Source organism: Scophthalmus maximus, chromosome 6, assembly GCF_022379125.1.
Source record: "Scophthalmus maximus strain ysfricsl-2021 chromosome 6, ASM2237912v1, whole genome shotgun sequence".
Lineage (NCBI taxonomy): Eukaryota > Metazoa > Chordata > Actinopteri > Pleuronectiformes > Scophthalmidae > Scophthalmus > Scophthalmus maximus.
In genome coordinates, this window is record NC_061520.1 from 12,368,946 (window position 1) to 12,387,048 (window position 18,103).

General features: G+C 41.2%; 2 protein-coding genes across 4 annotated transcripts; both read left to right on the top strand.

Annotated features, from left to right (window-relative positions):
- Window positions 1-154: 154 nt before the first annotated feature.
- Window positions 155-10,604, top strand: sfi1 (SFI1 centrin binding protein). Of its 3 annotated transcripts, XM_035632836.2 has the most exons (31): window positions 156-729; window positions 814-885; window positions 1,005-1,115; window positions 1,874-1,968; window positions 2,047-2,164; window positions 2,303-2,405; window positions 2,512-2,668; window positions 2,778-2,939; window positions 3,064-3,134; window positions 3,225-3,317; window positions 3,411-3,508; window positions 3,656-3,722; window positions 4,238-4,368; window positions 4,469-4,550; window positions 4,628-4,806; window positions 4,926-5,001; window positions 5,468-5,563; window positions 5,661-5,737; window positions 5,852-5,954; window positions 6,052-6,148; window positions 6,865-7,025; window positions 7,106-7,180; window positions 7,825-7,899; window positions 8,000-8,176; window positions 8,256-8,455; window positions 8,535-8,618; window positions 8,707-8,953; window positions 9,051-9,144; window positions 9,236-9,374; window positions 9,477-9,576; window positions 10,180-10,604. In XM_035632836.2, the coding sequence occupies exons 1-31, from the start codon at window positions 554-556 to the stop codon at window positions 10,354-10,356; spliced, it is 3,693 nt and encodes a 1,230-aa protein (XP_035488729.1). In that variant the 5' UTR covers window positions 156-553; the 3' UTR covers window positions 10,357-10,604. The 3 variants fall into 3 exon arrangements, with proteins under 3 accessions (XP_035488730.1, XP_035488729.1, XP_035488731.1); XM_035632837.2 differs by lacking the exon at window positions 7,106-7,180 and having other exon boundaries at window positions 155-729; XM_035632838.2 differs by lacking the exons at window positions 156-729; window positions 814-885 and having other exon boundaries at window positions 1,092-1,115; window positions 2,054-2,164.
- A 153-nt stretch (window positions 10,605-10,757) lies between these two features.
- On the top strand, window positions 10,758-18,085 carry sxph (saxiphilin). The gene is made up of 17 exons (XM_035632857.2): window positions 10,758-10,991; window positions 11,374-11,537; window positions 12,265-12,364; window positions 12,457-12,633; window positions 12,707-12,869; window positions 13,197-13,261; window positions 13,360-13,517; window positions 13,607-13,793; window positions 13,894-14,042; window positions 14,126-14,216; window positions 14,862-14,909; window positions 15,020-15,199; window positions 15,338-15,485; window positions 16,282-16,364; window positions 16,484-16,668; window positions 16,850-17,036; window positions 17,134-18,085. Exons 1-17 carry the CDS (start codon window positions 10,937-10,939, stop codon window positions 17,175-17,177), a joined length of 2,184 nt encoding a protein of 727 aa, XP_035488750.1. The 5' UTR covers window positions 10,758-10,936; the 3' UTR covers window positions 17,178-18,085.
- The last annotated feature ends 18 nt before the right edge of the window (window positions 18,086-18,103 follow it).

Genomic DNA, 18,103 nt, shown 5'->3' on the forward strand with positions numbered 1-18,103 from the left:
CCCAAGAGGCATTATTTGGGGCAGCTATTCTTTGTCTTGGGGTTTGCTTGATTTGTTATACCGTCACAGCGATCTCTGTGCGCTACTCTGCAAATGGGAGACCCCGCCCTCTCGGGCTGTCAAGGAATGGCATTGCATGTCGCCGTTACTCTGACAGGACCCTGGCTACGTTCCTGACTTTCATCCGCACAGCGAGAGTAAACATGTCATAGTTGAAGAATATAAGGAACGGTCCTCATTGTCCCTGCTTCACTGAAAGTCTGAATATTTTATTAAACAGTGTGAAAACGAGAGACACATTTATCGTCCACAGCTTTAAAGTTGAAGCAGAGTGTGCAGTGCGCAGGACGTCGGCGCAGCCTGTTGCTGTTGGCAACCGGATCTCTGGAACACCCCGGCGTCGCACCCGCACTCACGTGACACGGAAAAACAAATGCGCGGCACTTGGTTACGGAAACGGTCCCTTCGCGTCGATTAAAGATGTTAATGTTGTGGGACAGTACCGTTGCTTTTACTTCATAATAAATGCCGAGGTACATCAGGTGTGTAACGCATGGACGTGACGTGGTTTAGACGAATGCAGGGTATGGGTAACCCTAGAAAGCCAGACGCAGGGCGACACAAACCGAATGAAGCAAAACAAGTCCGCAAAGTTCACACCAGAAAGGTTCCTTACAGGGTCGGATACAACTGGAACAGAGGCGGGAGACTCAAGGAGCTCAGAATAAGGTGCCAAGTCACTGAATTCAATTTGTATTTCAGTCAACTGATTTTATCATACATGATTTATTCTGACTTTTTCAACCGATGCAGGCACTTAGCCAGAAAGTTCCTGCACATATGGATGCAGAAAACCTTTGGTCGACTCCTTCCTCATGAAGCCAGGTGATATGTCTCGTTCATTTTTACAAAGTGCTGTCCTCGGTAGAAGTCCCGTATAGCAATCAGAAAGTCCACAATGTGTTTGTCACTGTCAAGTGTCCTATACCTGTTGAATGTCGTAGGTCTCACCATGGCCGCGTGGTGCTACGACGAGCCCTTGAAGGATGGAGAGACGAGTGGTGGACGTGCAGGAGGGAGTGGAGTCTCTTAACGCGAGCAGAGTGTCACTACAGGTCAGCTGGAGGACTGTACTGAAGAACAACTTTCACACACTGTACTTGGTTATTAAGATCTCTCCTACTTAACTTGATACTCCGGCTCTGCTTCAGTTCAGAGGGAACCACTGTACTTTTGACTCCACTAAAGTTATCTTAGTTAATAGTCACTTTCTTCTTTAAAAGTTGCCACATAAACGACTTAGCTTTTGGCTTTTACCACTTCGTAAAAGCGCAGTGTAGCTGGTCTTCAATTTTCAGCTTAAACAACACTGTGAATTGCGAACACGTCCACAAAGAGTCAGTTCCCTCCCAACTTCACTGAGGATTTCCTTGAAATAACTGGTCAAATTATCCAGTGTTTTTACCAAAAAAAGCAATAGAGGAGAGTTGGATAAAGTGAGGTTGTAACTCAACAAACTCATTGTTTGTTCACCTGCACAACAATGGAAATTAGCTAGTAGCTAAATTTGGTAGAAAACATCTTTTCTCATTCTTTAAAAAAAATTTAGTTTAAAGTATCAGTGGATATGATTTTAGACTAACATTGGCTGATAAAATTGGCAGACCAAAATCAAATTTATTGTAAGATATGTTCAACACTCATTTTTGACTTGATAAGGATTTTCAATTCAAGACTTATACTTGTAATGTAGTATTTTTATGTTGTTTTAATTGGTACTTTAACTTAAGTAAAGCATCTGAGCACTTGTCTTGTGGCCCAGAAAGCTGGTCTCAGATTTTTGTGTTTGCTAATTAATTATTTTCAATTTCAGGTATTATCTGTGTAACTTGGCGTTCCATAGCTGGCGTACGTTTATGTCATTGCAGAGGGAAAAGAAGAGCAAAGTAAAAGATGCTCAATCATATGGTATGCAACCTAACCTCATGTTTTCTCAAATATCACATGAAGCTTCTGTGCCATTGATCACTTTGTCTCATTAATCAGCTGACAGGCGACGGATGCGTCTGGTTTGTGACAGGTGGAAGGTTTTCACAGAGATGAGACGAATGAAGAAGAGAATGGTTGAATCAGCTTTTGAGCAAAACAGACTCGCAGCTCTGTAGTAAGTTTACTGTATTTACAACTGTACAGATGCCTCTCTGATGAAACTGCATGACTGGATAAAAATCAAAGCATCTAACGCGTCCTTAGTTATTGCACAATAATGTAGATTTACACTAGTAATGTTTTACCTGTGCAGTTCTGCGTGGAGTTTATGGCAGACTAAGCTGCAGCACCATCAAGACCTTCACACATTGGAGGAACAAGCCCTCAAACAGCGGGCACTGGCTTCACAGAGGACGGTAAACATGTTATCTGACTCATAACTCATTATTTACCTCAACATAAATACTGATCTTTGTAGTATTTTCCATACGTGATGTGTGCGCCACTCTCTTTTGGTTAAAGGCTTGGCTTCAGTGGAAAAAAATGCACACGGATTTCCGTTGCCAGAAAGAGAAAGAATCCAAGGCCTCACTTCACTTCGTCCTCAGACTGAAAAGAAAAACACTGGAACAGTGGATGAGTTATGTACCCTGCTGCCAAACCAAAAGAAAGTCACAAGGTTATTTTAATTACCTGCCTCTTATCTTACTTTTTGTTTGTACCTTCACCTTTTTTTAAGCTGTATTACTCAGATTTCTCTCACTATTCCCATTCTGATTTTTTTTCAGCTGCAGCGCAGCGTGCTTGTTATCTCCGCCTGGTGAGGATCTGTTGGAGTAATTGGAGGAATGCGTTGCATCGCAGGTGGATTGAGGAGGAGCGTTTGCAAGCTGCAGGGCAGTTAGCCATACAGATGACACAACGCAGAGCACTGGAGCGATGGAGAGCTTGTATCCTAATCAATACCATATCTGTCATTTTCATACCAGCTGCAGCATCATACGTAGTTTACAGTAAGATTGTTAGTTCTTGTAATCATCAAAACAATTGTTGGATTCTTGAGCTCGTCCGTAGATGTGACACTGTGCAAAGAAGGAACTGAAATAAACCAGATGGCGAGTCAACACCATCAACATCATCTGCTGGTAAGACATAGAAAATTAATCAGCTACATATAATAACAGCATGTGATCGGAGCACGTATTGATGACTGTGATCTGTGGTGATTGTTGCAGAGCGCTGGATTGCAGGGACTTTCTCTGAACGTCACCTGGAACAAAACACATTGCTTGAACAACAACATGGCTCATCAACATTACTATCAAACTGTAATAGATGAACACTCAAACCAGGAATACATGATACGTAAAGTACTTCAGTTTCCACAGATGGTTGAAGTTTAATGTTTGTCTCTTTTGTAGATAATAAGGAAGTTTTGGAAGCTGTGGCAGGACCGTGTGGAGGAGGCTGAAGACAAGAGTTTTCAACCACTAACAGAAATGGCACAGACGAATTACAGGTGCTTTCATTTACCTTTTTTTATTGTGTGGCTTCACCTACAATTGTGCTGGAGTGAGAAAATATATTTCCATCATCTACAAGGTAAACAGTTAATTTGACATTATTACTGTGATCAATTTGAATTTGAATCTTTTTGCCCGGACAGCATGTCCCTTTTGAGCAGCTGTTTTCACGACTGGAGGGAGAAACTTGCTGAGCAGAGACACATGCAGGTATTTATTGTTTGACAAACAGCAAAGAGATTTATCTTCCAAGAAAGCCTTAAACTGCCGATGTGTCATTGCCTTAAATCACTCACTCAAATTAATGTTTAACTATTATTTTAAGACAGAAGAAATACATATTTTCTACATTTAAAAGCTGAAATATTTAGTCAATTGATTAGTCAGTCAACAGATTGAATTTGTCACCTTTGGCTCTGTAAAAATTATGATGGTTTTTCAGTAATCTCAAAAAAGATTTGACATTTGAATTGAAAAAACAATTAATCAATTGCTTGTCTAAATAACCTGCAGATTGGTTGACAGTGAACATTGTGAAAATATGAAAATAATCATAAAAATACAGCCCTGTTTCATTTCCAACATATTGTCACAGTAAATATTTTCCTTGCCTATGCCAAAATTTAGACCAACAATAGATGGAAATGTAAGTGATGTCTGTGTCATACTTTTTCCTGTATGTATTTTGTTTAATAGCAAAAAAAAACGATCATGGTTTTGTGTAGGATTTGGAGCATCGAGCCGATGTTTGGTTTGCAGAGCGCCTGCTGCCTCAGTGTTTCAACTCGTGGGTTGAGTTCACTCTTCAGAGGAGACTTCACAAACAGAGGAGACACAGGGCAGAAGTTTTTAATCAGTGAGTTTCTGTCATTTTTTTCCAGACCTGTACTTGTAATGAGAATCATTTTCCAAACCAGACTAGGGTGATCTGATTGATCTGTTCCCTGTGGTGTCAGGCAGCGCCAGTTCACTTGGGTGTTTTACACCTGGTGGGGACGGTCAGAGAAGCACAAGGAGCAGATGCTTTCTGAGCGCATGGTACGTCCGCTGTAGATGGAGACTAAATTGATTACAGTATATTGTGAATCAGTCTCTGACTGTTAACTTGTTACCAGGCGATTCTTCATGAGGAGCGATGCCACCTGCAGAGAGCCTTTGCTTGCTGGAGGCAAAGGACAGAACAGCGGATCAACGAGGAGGAGAAACGGAAAGCTTCCGACCATCTGTACCTGCACCGACTCCTCCACAAGACAGTGACACAGTGGAAGGACAACAGCTCTGAGATTCGACACAGGTGAGAAAAACTTGGTGCTGCTGAAGTGATTAAAATTGGTAACAGTACAAGTACGTCACAGAGCTTTGAGCTGGCAGTGCTGTTGGTTTACAGATTTGTTTACGTATTTGTTTTTCCAGGAGAAACCGAGAGCATCAGGCCTGTTATCAGGGAGACCTGCACCACATGAAATGGGCTCTGGAAAAATGGAAAAAGGTGGGGGGTTTTCTTTGTCCTGTCTAGTCTGGACACCATCTTTTCATATATTGTAAGGCATCTGTGCTTTTAGCTCAAAATAAAAAAAAAGATTTAAAAAACGAACAAATAATTTGAAAACTTGAGCTGCTGGATTTGTCCTTCAAAAACTCTTCTGTCTGTAACTTTGTTCAATATAACAAGAGATTCTTATGCATCTTCTTAAAAGCTCATCACAGGCCTTTTCTAGTATGTTTAACTTTGAATTTTCATATTCTAAGGGAAGTCTTCAAGTAAAATCTGCCATAATTGTTTTGTCTATAAAATGTCAAAAAGTATTCTTATGTTTTCTTATGTTTTAATTTTTTTTCTCTGGAAAACATTTAAAACCCAAAGATATTCAGTTTACCATAAAATGTTTGGAAATAATGAACTGATTATCTATATAGTTGCTGATTAGTCTTCTGTTCTCTTGTCTGTTGATCAGTTTGTTCAGGGCCAGAGGATGAAAAAAGGCAAACTGGAGAAGATGCAGCGTTACCATGAAACTAAACTTCTCAAACACTCCTTTGTGGGCTGGAAGGTACGCGAGTCTCAGTTACAGTCGATGTAATCACATAAGTTGGGTTCAATAAAGCTACTTTGAAAGCCGATAACACTGTGGCCTGCTGTATTCTCAGACACGCCACCTACAAATGTCTCACCTGTACAGTCATGCAGAGGAACTTCACAGACGGCAGACCCAGCACTTTCTCAGGTATTAAACAGATATGTTGATATTCTTCAGAAGCTGAAATCAAAATCTGTTTTTTTTCTAATTCCAAACCACTGGTTTATTTCTGCATCATCACTTTCAGTCATGTCTCTCCAGAATGGTTCTGTTGGTGTGGAGGGAGAACGCGGTGCAGAGGGCGGAGGGCCGGCTCGAGGGGCAGCGAGCGCAGAATCACTTTCACCACTTTCTTCAGTCGAAGGTTTTAAAACAGTCTTGTGCCTTAATCTTCAGAACAGATGCAGTTATTCCCCTTTTTCTGATCATTCACTCATTGTTTTCTCACTAAATCTTTGAAGGTGTTTCTTGTGTGGAGTGAAGCAACGACACGTGCAGTGTCTAAGCGCCACCAGCAGAGGGAAGGAGTCAGCAGGGTCCAGAGGTCCATTAACCAAGGTAACATGCAACTCCCGTTAACACTGTTTCCCAGCATGCTTTGCATTTAAAAAAGAAAAGTTTTTTATCAAATTGGTGTGAATGCTGGAAGCAATTAGAACATATGTTATTCTATCAACATTTTTCAGCCTGTTATTTTGGCCCTCTTCTCCTTCCACATTTTTCAACCTAGAAACTTCATTCAAACATCAAAGCGTTTGGCTCAATTATGACATTCCAGCTTGTATACAACTTTTTCATAACATTTATACTTTCTGAAATATTCAGTGTTCTCCAAGGTCTTCTAGTAATTACACATTTCGCTCTTTTCCAACTCTTCATACCCCGTTAACAGCATTCACACGGCAACTTCTTCAGAAATTGCTTTTTTTTGTTATTCGGTAAAGTGCGATTGTTGGACTTCCAGCTTCATGGTCGAAAGTGTTTGTGTAACGTGTTTGATTGGCTCTCACACCGTGTACAGTTGACTGACCAAATTTCAAAGATACATCAAACAAAAAAGAGTGTGATGGAGTGAGACGACAGCCCCACACTGGGAAACCCAAATGATACAGACTGAAGAAAACCAAGAGTAGCTTTTTTCTCAAAAAAATCACCCCCACCTTCCTTCAGTGTTTTCTTTTAATTCTTCATATTATGACAGAATTATAATGTTGAGATGATGTCCTTTGATCTGAAATGCTCCGCACCTTGTAAGCCGACGTTTTTGTGTTCAGTGTGTCTGCTGCGGTCGTTCACACAGTGGAGGAAACGAACCAGAGACGCTCGCAGGGAGAGGATGTGTATGGAAAAAGCCAGACGGCATCATAACTCCAAACTCCTCTCACAAGCGCTGAAAGAGTGGAAGAAGTATCACGAACAAAACCGGAAAAATAAGGTTTACAAATAACTGTACCTCAACTGTTATATCAAGCCGCATGCTGTGACAAGAATTCTGAAAATATGACGACTTCACAGGTGATGAAACGACAAGGAATCTTGTTGCTGAAATTAAAGATGTACCAGATGTACTTTGAACAGTGGGAAATCAAGGTTTGTTGATGTTATGTTTCACATCCTGAACACTCAAGAGGCACTCATGATTTTACACATGGATTTTGTTCATGGGACCTGGTTTTGGGGATGAATGTACAGTGTTGTGAAAGTGAATCTTTCCTTCCCAGCACAATAAACTAACAAAAGATCAGTTTACTTGTCATGAGAAATAACACTAAAAGCAGTAGAGTCTCTGTGGCTTTGTAAAGGGGGTTTGTAAAGTTTTATAAAATGGTCTCTCACATTCCCCCAACTTCATGGAAGTTAAAAGAAAAACTATTGTGGACTTGCCCTTTATAAGTGATAATCATAGGGAAAATAAGAGAATTGGTGCTAATTGTTCAGCTTGCTACATGGGGAATTAATGTGAGTTGCTCTCGAGTGTATGTGTTGTTTGATTTATTGACATTAAACATGCTATTAATTTATCTTCAAGAACCTCTTGAAGGCTCAGCTCTTCTCCCAACACCTAACACCAAACATGCCCAACTAGCACCTACTGTGCACGACTTTACCTAATCTCCTACACTTTGTCTTTCTGAACAGATTTAGCCCTTAGTACTTACTTCTCTGCTGTACTCTAGCTTTGGTGTTGTCCCTGAGTAAATCTTAAGGACTTTGGTTTTACTCCCTGCTAACAGCTGCAGCACAGACGGAGAGATGTTAAGCAGACGGAGAAGGCGCTCTGGCACTGGTCTCTCACTCTTCAGGCCAAGGTAACACTTTTTCTTTTCTTCCCAGGACCTCATGAGGAATTTAAGCACAAAAATAGTAGACTTTGTTCTCATGGGGTTAAACGTGTTTGATGTGCTGCAGGTGCTGTATGGATGGAGGCTGTGGGTCACTGAGCAGCGGCGGAAGCAGGAGCAGGCAGCCGTAGCTGCACGGGTCTACAGAGACCAGCTGCTGAGGGAGGGCGTGACACGCATCCTCACATATGCTGCTCACATGAATGATCTCACTACGAGCCTCACACAATACAGCCAAGAGCAGGTGGGTATTTGTGTAGACAAATGTTATATATTACTTAATGACGTGCACTATTTTCTTCAAGCCCGCCTGTGTCCCGCAGAGATCACATCATCTCCAGAGAGTGGTTAAACGTTGTGCAGTGCGGTGGAGGCAGCGGGCACTGGGTAAACCACGAAAAGAACAAGCGGTAAAAGAGCAACCCCAGAAAAAGAGTGTGACCTTCTGTTTGACTACACACGGACAAAAGAACGTTTCTTCGTTTGACTCGGTGGAGCAGGAAGCTGAAGAGCTCAGCGCTTTGTGAGTCTGTGCTGCTAACATGCTGTGACTGTGTTCAACACGTGGACTCGGCTTGACCGAGCTTGTCATTTTCTTGCAGGCTTCCCATCCATACGCTTCGACGGCCACCACGTCGCTGTGAACAACAGTTTCAGTCTCCAGTCACAGTCCTGCCACATAAAGGGTAAAACGTTTGTGACTGGAATAACACCTTTTTATTTAACATTTTGGATTCACAATAATCAAAAAAAAATTCTTGTTTATTTTCCTAGCACCCAAAACCAGTCAGGCAACACCGACACTGAAGTCGCCCCAAGACCCTTCAGTTGTACTTCACAGGTGTCGCCTCGTCTCCTTCTTGCTGGAGTCCTTGTTACTTCCACACACCCAAGCACCATCACATCGACTGTGTCACCCTCTGAACTTCGGGCATCTGTTGTTGACTCCTCTCAAGAAATCCAAAACCAAGATGTTCTTTTGCCTCCTTCTGCTTTCATGCACATTGGGTCTCATAATATGGTAATAATCACCTGATTGACTTGGGACAACTATCATTATGCATTCAGTGTGAAATTATGTGACTCATATAGTGTTTTGCAATTTTTATTTCTTCAAGTTAGGAAAGACCAGCAGCCCAGGATCTGAAGACGCCGCCCTTGTGTCTTTTCATCAGTTTGTTTCTCCCTTGAAACATAATTCCAGGTATCCAGGTACGGTATCTGCACTTTTTTTTTTAATAAATATGACAAACAAGATTTTCAAGTTTATATTAAGTTTGTATTTTTGTTGTGCATTTGTAAGATATTAGAGCATCTAGTGACGAAGCTGAGAGTCTCCCTGTGGAAGATGTAGGAACTGATGCAGCATCAGTGCTGATAGAAGAAATGCTCAGCATTCAGCTGGACATGAAGAGCTTTCAACAGGACAGGAAACAGCTCCGGTAAGGAAAAGATCAGGTTTTTTTCCCGATTCATCTTGTGGTGTTGTTGTCTATGTTGTCATCATAGTAACTGGTGTTTGATTGCATGTGTGCCCCTTCAAGGTCATGGCAAAAACTGAAAGAGGTTTTACAAAGTTGGCTGCAGACAAGTGGAGAGGATGAGCAAATGGAAAAACCTTCTGTTTGTCAGGAGCTTAAGGAGGTAAGAGATCAGACAGGTAACAACATACAGTATATAGTACCAAATGTATAGGACCAAAATCGGCGTCTACACTCATCGAGCTGAGGTCACATCAAGTGTATTAATAATTTGTAAAATAATTTGAAAAAGTTTTTCAGGAAAACAAATAATTTTGACAAATCATTGATTTCACTAACAAATAACTATAAAAAATATATAGCCAATGAGCATGTAACTCATGTAACACATGACATTTGCCACACCACAATCTGACCACGAACAAGATCATCTAACACTGACAGCAGGGAAGAAAAAGTTTATTCATCGCTAGAATTTATGCAGTTCTACTCTCTCATAAGTGGATGTAAATTTGAATTAATGAATTTAATTGAATTATGTAAAGAGACGAGGCACACTTACACCTACTTTAAGCTATCTTTCCAAATTACGCCGGTGCCTTAAGTTTTGCGTGCATGCATTAATCTGTGGCCTCATTTGAGCCATACATTTTTCGGCGGCGGAAAAAAAGAAATGCCAGCGGTCACATGAATGGCAACTGCCTCAAATCCCTGATGCCGGATGTGATTGTGCCTTTGTCACAGTGGATGTTTTTGATGTTGACAGCTGGACGAGCGAGTTGACCGACTCTCCAACAAACTGGAAAAAAGGAAGCCCAAAATGCTGCTGCACGCAGAGAGGATCCAACATTTACAGACTGTCCTCCACACGTCAGGAGTATATTCTCTCCATCAAAAGACAAAAGAGATGGAAACCGGTTTGGAAACTAAGTTTACAACGTGACAGGAAACCGTCCCTGGCCCTCTCACACTCTCTCCGAGTGATGACACCTGCTAAATGTTTGGACTGCTGTTCATCTGCCACATTCACATTTCTTAAAGTAACGTGAGACTGTGACAAAGACTGACTTGAGAAATGAATGAGAACAATTTTAACACATATTTAGCTTCAAGCTCGCTTGTTGTTGTTTTTTTACACTGAACTTTAATACCATTGCTGAACTCTGCTTCATTAAAAACATGAGCTCTTAATTTCCAGGTTATTGTCTCCAAATTATCTGGTATATAAAGCCAAGTACTTTGAAGGAGCCCTCACATCTACATCTACACTGTAAATCTACGAAAACGTTGAATAGGGGTTGTCCTTGTGACAGCTGGTGCTAAATATTTTCCATATGTGTGAAAAAAAGTGACTTTACTGTTTTCAGAGGAGTGGCCCTTACGCAATAGGTCTTCTATTTCCTCATTAGTACCAGCGGCTCTTACTTTTGGCAGGAAAATCAAGGGTTTCACACCAACAGACGGGGCAACTGTCTGCGTTGCTCTGCATTACACAGATTTGTCCAAACCTTTGAGCTACAACAATGCGAGGACTTTATGCTATTTTACTCTTTTACATGTTTGTCTTCTGCATCATGGGTGAGTTTTGTTACTGAACCAGTTCATGTATTTATATCAATAAGTTATTTTGTCATCATATTCATTCTCACTGTGCTGCCGAAGGTTCTACGCCTTTTGTTTCATTTATTAGTTTTGGCTTTTTAATTGTTGCAGTTAAAGTTGTTGCCCTCCTAGTGGATTTTAACAAAAATGTAAAAATCATTTCACAGATTGCTAACATGCAAAGTTTCCTTCAGATGTTTTGATCAGTGAACGCACAAAGAAACTCATTAAAATACCTGCATCTTAAAATGAAATGTGCGTGATGTTCATAAATAACTTACTTCTGTATTAGATGGACAGTATATTGCTTTTCTTATTGACTCGTGAGGGTTGTGTGAACTGTTCCTTTGAATGGCAGCAAAGAAGATGCGCTGGTGCACAGTGTCAGACCCCGAACAGAGGAAGTGCGCAGAACTAGCTAAAGCTCTGGTGGCGGTGCTGCCTCCAGCTGTTGTGGCTGCTTTCGCCAGACTCTCATGCATACGAGCGTCCAGCACGACCGACTGCATCGACAGGATCAGGGTGAGCCGTCCGTTCAACTCAAATACATCATCTTTTTCTTTTTTTTGTCCTTTTTCTTTTTGTTACCATGGTTGAAATATAGCAAAGAGTTCTGCATATGTCTAAGGTCATTGTAGTTAGTCATGTTTATGTGTTTTGATATCTTAATTAAATTTTTTTTTATCCTTTCAACACAGACAATTCTGTCCTACAAGGCTCACTGATGAGGAAATACAGTTAAATTCTTTCATTCAAGATATTTTTTTTTAGTATTAGTGTTAAACAGCTCACACAATCATAATAATATCAAAACTGCTACATGCAGATTCACACCAAAATAAAAATGCATTTGTAGTTTCTAATAAAAGCAATATTTTGAAATATACGCTAATTTTATAAGCAGTGTTGCAGCAGGTCAGCTGTAAGACTTTGTTTATCACTTTGTGTGGGATTTTTTGCACAGTAGATGTGATATTTTTTCCTTTAAAAGAGAAGAGAATATTTGTACCATACAGTTTTGGACTTTTGTCTAAATTCTTTCACAAGACACTTTGAACTTAAAATACTATTACCTCTAGATTACTACTATACTATAAATGCATTCCAGATTGCAAAGGTTTTTAGTGTCAATATTGCTCCCTTTGGAGTTTTTTTTTTAAGTTTTAATTTTTATATATAATGACCACTTTGAAGGGACGTCTGCTTCAGTTGTGAAGTTTAGACTCACTGTTTGAATTCTTCGTTTCAGGCAAACCGAGCTGACATAGTGACATTAGATGCGGGCGAAGTTTATTCTGCTGTGAAGCAGTTCGGCCTTGTTGCCATCGCCAAGGAGATATACAGTGACGGTAGGTTTGAGTCACTTCAACACGCCTCTCTAGCTCTGTGTTGTGAGCCAGTTTGCTGTGTCTGACACTGTCCGTCTGTGTCTACTCTGCAGGAGGCTGTATTCTGTCTGTGGCTGTGGTGAGAAACAGCAGCTTGGACGTACGATCCCTGCGGGGGCTCAGGAGTTGCCACAGTGGGGTACGATGGACGGCCGGGTGGAGTCTTCCCCTCGGCTTCCTGCTGTCCCGAAACTACCTCAGCTGGTCCAAGGAGCAGCCGCTCAGCCAGGGTAACGAAGAGATTAACCTGTGAGTCCTCTGGTTTTTCAGTCCCCCTGACTTGTTTTTCCTCCTCCCGAGCAGACGTCAGTGGCTTCTTCGGTGCCAGCTGTGTTCCCGGAGCTGCTGCCATGGCACCTCGTCTGTGTGCCCTGTGCCAGGGCCAGAAGTCTTACATTCGGCAGAAGAATTACCACTGCGAGACGTCCCACAGTGAACCCTTCTACAACAGCCAGGGTGCCCTCAGGTCAGGCTTCACCAAAAATCAACAGGAGGCATTTTAACTGTATTTACCTCCACCAAGGAGGTTATGTGATTGGTTTGTTTGTAAGTGGGATTACTCAAAAAGTTAAGGACGGATTAGCTGGAAAATTTTCTCAAAGTTTGGTCATGACCAAGGTAATAGGTGATCAAAGTTTGGGAGGCAACTGGCCCCAGGAATCTTTTTAAGGATTCTTCACCATTGCGAGATTTAAGGCAAAACTTGACATGCTGTGCTCTCTGAGTGCTCTCATTCAAACGTGAAATAACAGTAAAAACGTGAATGGATTTCTCCTGTCACGCTCTGTCACAGGTGTCTCAGGAGTGGGGCAGGGGATGTTGCATTTGTGGACCATTTAGCCCTTGAAAGCATTGAAGGTAAACTTTATCTTCTGGTAAAGATGGTTCTGTAGTGTCCTTCTATCCACAACCATCTGCGTTTTCTACCTCCTACCTTATTCCGTCTCTTCTCTCAGAGAGTGAGAGTGGTGAATTCAGATTACTGTGTCCCGATGGCACTCAGGCTCCTCTCAGTCACTACAGAAACTGTCATCTGGGACGCGGCCCAGGAGGAGGCATCGTCACCAGAGTCAATTTCCGCAAGGTTGCACGCAAGTTTCTTGTGACAATGCAGGTAAAAGTTTTTGTTCAGTCCTTTGCGTTTTAACCACAGTTCTAACACTTTTATTTTTTTTAAACATTGAAGGACTTGTTATTCTTCAGATGCTGTTTGGCCAACGGGGAAGAGAGAGGCATCGCTTCCAACTCTTCAACTCGTCGACTTTTGGGGAAAGCGATCTTCTCTTCAAAGATGTGACCGATAAACTATCTGTTCTGCCGGATGACATGGACGTCAGTCAGGTGCTGGGGCTGGACTATGTGGCTCTCCTCAAAGGTCTCGGACATGAAGGTGCGCACCTCCACCGATGTGGGATTGCTTCTTTTCACATTGAAAGCAGACCTTGTGTTCTGTGATTGTATGGCATCATCGAAGCTGTGTGTGTATGCAGGGAGCTCACTGGAGGACAGTGTTGTGCGATGGTGCTGCATCAGCCTCGCAGAGCAGAAGAAGTGTGAACAGTGGGCTCTGAACATTAAGTCAGACCCACTGGTGTGTGTGAGAGCGGTCTCGATGCGAGACTGTATCGAGAAAATTAAGGTCAGTTGCATAAAATGCAGAATATCAGTATTTTATCACGCTCTGTAAAGTGCTATCATGACTGACCTGCACCTTTACTGCAGAGGGACGAGGTGGATGCTGCCTCGCTGGATGCGACACACTCATTCATCGCCGGGAAATGTGGTCTTGTTCCTGTGGTAACAGAATATTATGGTAAGAGTCTATGCATGTTTTTTTTTCTAACGTCCCTCAAGATACGGAAAATCCATTTAATTCCTTGAAATCATGATCTCTTTTACAGTACATTCATTATTGACTGTGGGACTTCATTAATCAAATAGTAGATTCAACCCCCCCATGACTGTCCAGGCTAATTTAAACAATGTGTAACAAATAATAATAATGAAAATAGTTATGAATAATAATAATAATAAAATGACTGTAGTAGTACATAGAAATAATAAAATATAAGAATAAAAGAAGTTTATTAGAACCTGTTCACTTGTATGATTTTTTTTTCACCTACAAAACTAATTTCACTTGAAAGTTGATGGTTGTAAAGTTCCCATGTTTTTACACTCTTCCTATTGAGAAATTTATTCTATCAATCCTAGAGGTATTTTAATTATATTTCTTTCTTTAGCACTTAAAATCCAAAGGATCTGACTCCACAATTAACATTTTCTAAAGGCAGGACACTGGGGGCTTTAATTATTTTCTGACATTTTTTATACTGAATGGTTTGTTTGTAAAAATCTGATCAACCTTTTCATTAGTTGCAGTCATAGTCTACACTAATTTAAATATATATATATATATATATATTAATCTATTTTTCTCATGTTCTCTTGGACTCAGGCAGTAAATGTGTGCTTGCTGAGGGATCAACTCACTCGGAGACAGATGGTAAGACAAAAAAAAAATACACCTAACAGCTAAATGTTCAACTGTAATCTTGAAAACGGAAGTCATCGTTCTCTTTCGCATGTAAAAACCACCGCTGCCCGTCTCCTCAGTGTTGCCCTCAGTGGTGGGCGTGGCGGTTGCAAAGCGCTCCAGCAGAAGCGTCTTCATCGGGAACCTGGGAGGGCGTCGCTCCTGTCAGGGCCACATGTACAGCCCCGCAGGCTGGATGCTGCCCTACAGACACACATTAAGCCTGGAGCTCAACAGAAGCTCCTGTGATCCAAACCAAGGTGCTGTTTACTGTCACTCATATGGAGCCTCTGCTTTATTGAACAGATTTTATTGAGACCTCCTGTTGTTTGGCTGCTTGTCTTATTTAAACGTAATCCACCGTTACACTGTCTGTCACTTTGTGTTCACACACCTAGTGTACAACAAGGTGTTTTGGAAAGGCTGCCTTCCTGGCTCTCAGGGGAATCTGTGTAAAGTGTGTCTGGGAGGCACCGGGGAGGCCGCGACCAAACGCTGCGCTGACAACCACAATGAGCGTTACTATGGCAACATGGGGGCTTTGAGGTATGAGCAGGTGGATTACCTTAACAAGAGTTTTCTGCTCAAATTATTTTAAAAAGCATTTTTTCCTTTACCTGTAGTGGTTTTCAGCCGTATCTGTCCTGTACAGTTCACGTGAACTGCCTTGGGACGACGGATGTAAATTAGTATTCTTACTAACTCGGGCATATTTGGTATTTTATGCTAATGTTTATTCATGTGATTTGTCCCTGACAAAGTTATCACTAGTTAAGTTGGTGTGGTGAACTTTTTATATGCTCATTTACACTCCCAGCAGATACACAGGAACATTGTCATTCATTTGGAGTTGTGTTAGTGTCCAATGGACACGTGTAAGTCTAGTATTCACTGGCTTTCTAAATTTATTTTCTACAAACACTCTTGAAGGAAATATCTGTCTCTACTATGTTCACCAGCTAGTTCCTCACTTTGTCTTTCTGCCATTAAGTGCTGAACAAATATTGTACAGTTTATTTATCAGAGCTTTTTACGCTGAAAACAGCTGAGTAATGCACCTGGAAAAACAAAAACTAGCAAAAGTTCCTGGCTGTGAGACCAAGAAATGACCTGAAAGAAAGTGCTAAGGAAAGCTGCACAAGCCCTTTCTCTTACAAGTAGTTCATCCAGTATTATAAATATAAAGGGGGCAAAAATCTACAGGAACATTTTATAGAGTCACTGTTTAGAGGCACATTAAGAATAAAACCAACAAAAAATCTGTGTGGCTGAAGTGAAGAAAATATGATTTTTATATAGTTTGTTTGAACTGACCCTTTCATCCTTTATGTATTATTTTTAGGTGTCTGGTTGGAGATCACAGTGGAAAGAGCTACGGCGACGTGGCCTTCCTCGAGCAGCACAACCTTCAGGACAACATCTTCAGTGAGTTGTTCAAGATCAAGTTTTGACGTAAATCACTTACAGCATCAGCAGCATACATATATATAGATTTTGTGTTTTAATTATGTTACAGCATATTTTTCTGTCATGTTGCACTTCAGGTTTGAGCTCCACCGGTTGGGCAGAGGGTTGGACGCCGTCGGACTTTGAGCTGCTGTGTGACGACGGCCGTCGGGCCCCGTTGTCGGAGTGGGAGAGCTGCAACCTCGGAGATATCCCAGCGAACACCGTCATGACGCGGCCAGTGCTCACGGCACGGGTGTACGACTTCCTCATGAAGTCGCAGGTCAGCTTATGTGATCACATTTGATAATATTTGGGAGTTTTTTAAATCGGGTTTCCCATGTGCTCACTCTGTGGTTACTCACTCAGTACCATGGTGGACACTCTTAAGTTATGATCTTTGGAATTGCCGGTGGATTCTTTAAATGTTTTAAACACATTCTTCTTTTCTTTTTTACATAAAGGAAACTATGGCTGCCAAGCCAAATGGCGATTTCAAGCTCTTCGAGTCTCGGCAGTATGGAGACAGCGACCTGCTTTTTAAAGATTCAACACAGTGTTTCGTCCACACGAGTCATATGGACTACCGCTCCATCCTCGGAGAGGAGTTTTACACCCGTGCAGAAAGCGTCTTCAACTGCACGCACTCTGGTACGACTGCAAGCAAGCAACTGGCTGATTGTCACGCTTGACAAATATATAATCAATTCTAACAATGATCTTTATACCTTACTTCTCTTTACAACAGATATCCTGGACTTCTGCAATCAGGACGTGTGCAGCATATTCTAACCGACATAGAGAAGGAAACAGCCTTTTTATGTTCTTCTCTGTGGTTAAAGCCTTTGTACATATTTTAGTTTCATCCATAACTGACGATGGGAATCACCATCATCATCAACATCATGCTCACAAAGAAAATTTGCTGAAAGAATGATGGGGAGGAACTTTCAACGTTTGCAACAATTTTTCATCAGTCACTGCATTTGCTTTCTCTTATGCAACACTAAGGTGCCATTAAGTAATCCATCATATGAAGTCGAAGTGATGAATCATGTATAATCTCTTTGTTTCCTACAAAGACAGGAGATGCTTTGCCGTTGTAAATGTTTTTAAGTTTGAAAACACAAACCAGACATTATCTCAGTGAAGTCTCGCACAGAGATCCTGCGATGATGCTCAGCACCATGGTTACTGCAGAACCACACACAGATTAGCAAACCTGTGAGGTTTCAGATGATAAATCCGTAATTGTTAAAATAGACCAGTTATATCACTGTATTTGTTTGTGAAAGTCTAATATTCGGATGGGGTTTTTTTGGTTAGTTTTTAAAAAAAAAATAGTTTTCAAGCTTTTCTGAAACACATTACCTCAACAGTGAGGGGCAGTTTCATGAAATATTTTTCAGTGGACCATCTACACTTGTTAAAATTATTGAAGCATTGGTTGCAACAAAGATAAACAAGTCTGTTGCTCACAGAAAGAAAATCTGCAGCCGCAGCTTCTGTTGAAGGTCTTTTTGTTATTTTCTCCTCACCATGTAGATCAATAACAGAAACAGTTGCCTTCATGAAGGTTCTTATGTTCAGTGTTTTAGAGAGGCTGTAGTTTATATTTGTCTGTATAATGTGTTTTTCTATTTGTTTTGTTTTTTGTTTAGGTACATGTGTATATCGCTTGTATAAAAATTGGATAGACACTGTTTGATTTGGACTAC